The sequence below is a fragment of the Taudactylus pleione genome, unplaced genomic scaffold (genome assembly GCF_031769625.1).
Source record: "Taudactylus pleione unplaced genomic scaffold, aTauple2 ptg001314l, whole genome shotgun sequence".
Lineage (NCBI taxonomy): Eukaryota > Metazoa > Chordata > Amphibia > Anura > Myobatrachidae > Taudactylus > Taudactylus pleione.
In genome coordinates, this window is record NW_028285714.1 from 13,822,501 (window position 1) to 13,829,211 (window position 6,711).

The 6,711-nt window shown below is 40.0% G+C and overlaps 1 protein-coding gene across 1 annotated transcript in view; it reads right to left on the bottom strand.

Moving 5' to 3' along the window:
* Positions 1-5,021, bottom strand: part of RET (ret proto-oncogene) — a 155,149-nt gene extending 150,128 nt beyond the window's left edge. The window contains exon 1 of the mRNA XM_088463107.1: positions 4,223-5,021. Within this exon, the coding sequence (XP_088319233.1) occupies positions 4,223-4,268 (46 nt within the window). The 5' untranslated portion in view covers positions 4,269-5,021. The remainder of the gene's footprint in view (positions 1-4,222) is intronic.
* Positions 5,022-6,711: the final 1,690 nt, after the last annotated feature.

Consider the following 6,711-nt stretch of genomic DNA (forward strand, 5'->3'; position numbering starts at 1 on the left):
CTAAAACAGCTTCCACGCAGAAATCCCATCTTTAGAATAACTGCACCATACACAATCTTATAACCTATTCACATTAAAAATATGCAGATAAACAACAGGGACTTAAAGCAAAAATAATGGAAGAATTCAAAGCAGTAGTTAGAAGAATTACTAAAAGGCTGTACTCATATTTATAATCACAATTGATTGTAAACATTTATCAAATACAGCAAAAGAAATATACACACTGGCAACAATGTAAAAATCTGTTTATACACTGAGCCATCTATTCTCAGTGGAGCCCTGCACAACAGCGATTTCAGAAATGCGTTTAAATGAAAATATCTATATTTATTTTTACATTAGATATAGAATTTATCTTCCTATTCAATCCAAGTCTGTGTCTGGGAAGAAGAGGTAATTACCAACAGGGGTCTATGGAGGGGTTCAACCCAAGGTTTGATTTATTTAGGTCTTTCACTGTTTTAAAGTCAGATCACTTAACCACTGAGCCACTTGCACTCCACATTACTAGAACACATACTTCCGCCTACCACTTAAACTGCCCTTGCCTGTTAAATACCAATCATTCTTCTGTGGCATACAGCCGTACCCATGCTTATTATAGCTAATTTATATGTTGGCAAGTGGACACCATTGTTTCTATAGAAATGCAGTGAAAATAACAATTACCAAAATGCGCTTTGGAAAAATGGATATAATGGGATTAGCTCCAGACCTCCAGCAAACTGAGTTTAGCATGAATAATACAGCCAGAGCAAATTAAATTAAACTTTTCATTGCAGAACACAATGACTTTGCTACATTTAGTAAACTCAAGCTAATATTAAACAGCTTGAAAGAACTAAAACACATGGATAACACTAGCAAAATAATCCCAGGAAAGTGAAATATTGGGCATACAATACTACATATATAGAGCTTTTAATGATGATAAAGACTTAAATGTACACTACCATATGATCAGACTGTACTACTCATTTGCATTATATGACACCCATCCAGGATACTGAAACAGAACAATGTGCATTCTGATACCAACCAATAGCTGCCCATGTGAAATAGGGGGTCTCGGCAGGGGTTTGCTCCTATGTTAATGGAATAGCACACTTTAAAGACTTAAGATGGGCATCCACTATACAATTATCTGTCAGATATCTGTCCAATCTGGCTGGTTGGAATGAAAACCTGGTAATGTATGGGAGCAAATGACAATCGTCCATTTGCTCATAAACACTGGAAAATAGCCAAAAATGTTTGTTCAGACAAATTGGTTAACACACAAATTTTCCTTTTTTCAGTGTTTAAAACCATATGATTGACTGTCATTTGCTCCCATACATTACCAGGTTATCATTCCAACCAGCCAGATTGGACAGATATGTTACAGAAAATTGTATAGTGGATGGCCAGCTTAAGGAATTATAAAATAGATGATCTTATGCAATAAAACAAATATATAAGCAAAACTATGAAATTCTAATAAAAATCATGATAATTTATTACATATCAGGATAGCTAATATGGAATACGAATAAAAAGAATAAACAAATCAAAATTATATAAACCATTTTCACCAAAAGCAGCATACTCCTACGCCACTGGTGTACCAGTTGGAGTATGTGTGACATGTAATAAAGTGTTTACACACATTATGTATTATATATATATATATATATATATATATATATATATTTTTTTTTTACATGCATTAGAGTTACATGATATAAATGTACACATATAGTCAGTTCTTGATATAATAATCAATGGGGAAAAAAGTATAAACAAAATCAAATAAAAAGCAATTATATATCTGTAATATAGTGGCTAGCACTATAATTTCAACATACTATAACTTACAAAAGGTATTCACCTCACACAGTAGAATATATAGGGACAGAACAAGCAATACCATTGTTTAAGTAAATTACCTGGAGCAGAACATTCATTTAACCCTTGAATAACAGGTGCCCACTACTGCAATTATTTTTTCTTACATGCAATCATCTCACCATTAGCACTAACCTGTGTGGCACACAAGAACTAATCTCCAAGATAGTTACTAAATAAGACTAGTCTAGTTTATTTTGACTGACTAGTACTTGATACAACTACGTATATTTCAGCGTGTGAGCAGATTGATTAGTCAGAATTATGTAACTTCTCTGGGCATAATCAACATATCTGGTGTTCAATTTAGATAATGCTGTGCACAAGTTAGAAGCTGAATATATTTTTTAATTAAAATGTATACAATAATTATGTTTGTGGGTAGATAAATCTATACATTCATGAATATTGTGAATTTGCAGAAATGTTTGTTTAAAGAAGCTAGAATCCTATGTACAGCACAATTATACTGTATATTTCATATAAGTTTACACTTTTTATGCCAATACTGACAAACTATGGGGCATATGTATCAAAGCTTGATGTGCGATATATATCACCAACCAATCAGCTTCTAACTTACATTTTGCAGGCTGTGTTTAAGAAATTATAGTTTGGAGCCGATTGGTTGGTAATATAAATTTGTGAAATATATCTCACATCAAGCTTTGATATATATGCCCCTATGATCAACTGTCATTTACTCCCATACATTACCAGGTTTTCATTCCAATCAGCCAGATTGGACAGATATCTAAGTTAGAACTTACATTGGTAAGTGATTGGTGCTTTATCTCTCACCATTTTCTCTCTCGCCAGTCTTTGATAAATACCCCCCTAAATGGCTACAGATTGTTACGATTCTTTGCCCACTAATCACAATATTTGTATGGTATTAGAGAATAGTGTGTACTTACACAACTGCTCATGTGGCAATGGCCTGATACAAATTACTCTGTCTAAATTGACTGCAGAACATTAAAGCACCTCTATAATGAAATCACTAGTGCAATATACATTTGCAACAGGAAGAGGACAGAAATCTCTTTCCAGGAACATAAAATTAATTTAAGCCCATAAAATGACTAATGACACGGTAAAATGAAAGTCGACCGAGAAAAATCAAGATTGGACTGATCTTCAGTCACTTTACACACAATTCCCACATTCACTAAACACTGCTTAGCCTACACACTTTTATGCTAGGAAAAGAGAACTGCATTTTAGGTTACCATTCCCAGCAAATAATCACTTATATGAAACTGTATAGTATTGGGATCATGAATAGAAAAGTGCATTAAGTTTACTGCTGTGACTTTTGTGCACAAATTGTGCCATTCCCTACGGTTAGTCATTTTTAACAGCACTTGTTAATGAGTCACAATGCCAAGTTGCTTTCATCTAGTATATACTGGAATCAAAACCATCAAAATCATTAACATAAAAGTTGTTGTGTTTTCAGGAGATAGAGGCAAACAAGATACAACATTTGAAACAAACAAAAAACCAAGGAGGACGATATAGAAAAATGCAACATGTGAAGATAATAAGGCCACCACAAGTGTACCCTGCTCTGGCCTTGCCATTCATGTGACAAAGTTGCAGCAGGCAGTGCCCTCACTTTGGGAAGTTGGTATTACAGAGCTGTGATTTGCATCCCCTGTGCTGTACCGTATGAGCAAACACTGACATATGGAGATAAGGATTATACAGCAAGACTCTGTTTACCTTACAGAGAGAATGGCAGCTGCTCGGATCTTTATCACAACTCTCACCCAGCAGCTCACCTGCTTCCACGCTGGTCACTTTACCTACATGCACATTAGTAAGTCAGTACTAACCTGTATACCCCGGTATTGTAACATCATGTACACCTGTATAGCTTACAGGGCTACCTCCAAACTGCAGTATTAAAAACTTTGGAAACTGAAAATAATTGTCCTTGTTTTATATCTGTCTATATGCACTCTATAACAACCTACCCCATTTACTGTAACTATAAAGGAGGTTGCAGGGGGAACTGCTGACCTATGGGAGCAACATCGATTTACCACTAATCTCTACATATATGATTTAGTTTTTATTAAAAAAAAAAAAAAAAGTTAAATATAGATAGTCTGCAGACTGCAGACCATCTCAACTCCTTGCAGTGTTTACTCGTTGCTGTAACATTGCAGGGTTGGGTATACAGTGAATCCACAAACTACTGTAATAGTAAAATGGTTATCACTACAAAAGGATAGAGGAAGACAGAGGAACATGCTGTTTCGGTGTAATAATCTTTAGGAGGGGGTATCTCAGACATCTGCCATAGAGTCAAGCCACCACTTACCTTGAGCCAGGCAAAGGAGGTGTAATGCCCAGCTGAGCCATGCCATGGTGCTGCCAGTGGGCTCACTCACTGCTGGAGGTAGAAAGTTGTTTCTCTGCAATAATGCCCTTCTCCTGTCTCCAGGGCGTGTCTGGCAGGAGACTCAGCAAATCTCCAGTGGTTTTTTTTTTTTGGTGCTTGTAATTCCTCAGCCAGACTGACCCATAGTGACTGTCCGGTCCCTTCCCCAGCTATGGGAGGGGGCGCCCAGTGCTAAAACAGGGGGTGTCTGTAGGTGTGATGGGCAGATCACAGCGCAGTCCTGGAGGTGTCTATCTCATCTCAGCCCGCAATCTGGAGTGTGCTCAGCATGCAGAATATGGATATAGGGTCATTGATAATGCTGTGTGCACCTGCCTATCTGATTTGGGGAAATTCATCTGAAGAAATACTGTAAAAACAAAAAACCACCTCCTTGAAGTCCACAGCTCGCAATGATCAGAGACAATGAAATCCACACAAGTAAAAGTTGCTGCAGAGGAGGATAAGCGCTCATTCCCCCATCACTCACATTCTCCCAGAATCTCAGGAACAGAACAGAATGTCACATTAACCCCCTAACGGCCGGACTACACGAGAATAGTGTCCTTCCCGTTAGGATAGGTGATTGTAAGATGGAAGAGTCCTCCCCTATATTGTTCTGTGTTATTGGACTTTGTGAATATGAAACTGTCTGCAGGGAGTGCCGAGGTAACAATGACATTGAGGAGATCCTCTATGACTCCCTCTCTGTAAAGTGGAGATGGGTCTGGGGAGGATGCTGCCGTCTCCCTGCTAATAACTAAAGCTGATGCCTCTGGGTGGATCCTTGAGCACTAATGAAGGCAGCAGCAAATAGGCAGCACTCAGCTACTCCCAGTTTAATTAATAAACTGCAGCCAGGAGCAAGCGGGGAGGGGAGGGGAACATTCACTTGTGTACTGGGCTGAAGTGAAAAGGGCAAAAGGAAGGAGCAGGCAGAGCCATCAAAAGCAATCAGCCAGAAAATACATTGTCACAGACCCGCAGGCTGCCCGGGTTCGGTGTGTTAACCCTTTGTCTGCCAACCTGCACAGAAGTAGGGGAAACAAACAGCCAAAGTGGTTTCTGGGGCACAAACTAAATACACTGTAACTTGTACTGATGTTTATCCATCAGAGTGTACTGCCGTACTTTTTATTATAGGTATGGAATAGCTTTGATTTACTAGTGTTTAAGGAAACCACTTTCTCCTGGATGAAAGCCGGCATACAATGCATTAATATGTTGGTGATTGATATAAAAGACTTTATATATACAGTATAACACCTGGGTATATATAGACAGAGCCTTAGCATTATAAGTATAATACCTGGGTGTAGATAGACAGAGCCTTAGCATTCTAAGTATGATACCTGAGTGTATATAGACATAGCCTTAGCATTGTAAGTATAATACCTGGGTGTATATAGACAGAGCCTTAGCATTATATGTATTATACCTGAGTGTATATAGACATAGCCTTAGCATTGTAAGTATAATACCTGGGTGTATATAGACAGAGCCTTAGCATTATAAGTATAATACCTGGGTGTATATAGACGGAGCCTTAGCATTATAAGTATTATACCTGAGTGTATATAGACAGAGCCTTAGCATTGTAAGTATGGCCGGGGATGGCCGCTACTGGGGGCACTGTATTGTGGGGGCCGCTACTGGGGGCACATTGGGGGGATGGCCGCTACTGGGGGCACTGTATTTTGGGGGCGGTACTGGTGGCATGTTATAGGGGGGATGGCCGCTACTGGGGGCACTGTATTGTGGGGGCCATTCCTGGGGGCACATTGGGGGGGATGGCCGCTACTGGGGGCACTGTATTGTGGGGCCGCTATGGGGGCACATTATGGGGGAGAGATGGCCGCTACTGGGGGCACTGTATTGTGGGGGCACGTTATGGGGGGGTGGCTGCTACTGGGAGCACTGTATAGGGGGGACTACTACTGGGGACGCTTCCTGAAATGATGGGGGGCGCCAGTCCATTACCTTGCCAGGGGCGCTCGGATCCCTAGATACACCCCTGCACACTGTGCAGATCACATTATTGCGTTTATCTGAGTGTGCATCCCATACACATGGAGCTATTTTTAGCTCAGTGTGGGTCTGATTGAGACTTGGACGCAAGTGGGGATTTGGACGCTATTGACCAATGTTTTGGTTACTGTGCTGGAGCTGCAGTGCACATGTGCCCAATGCTGTTACGGTTCCGATCACAATGCGGGGAAAGCTGCAATCTGGGTGCGGCGATGTGGAGGAGTGTCACTGGCATTTTAGAGGTCCGCCAATGTTCTCGATGGTTATCCGATGCTGTGTGCAACAGATCTGAGAAGGCACAGGTGGGCGACACCTGCATTATTTATATACCTTCTCAGATACACTACTAGTACCAAAGACGAACTGTAACACCCATCACTCCTGCATCCATCTCTGAATCA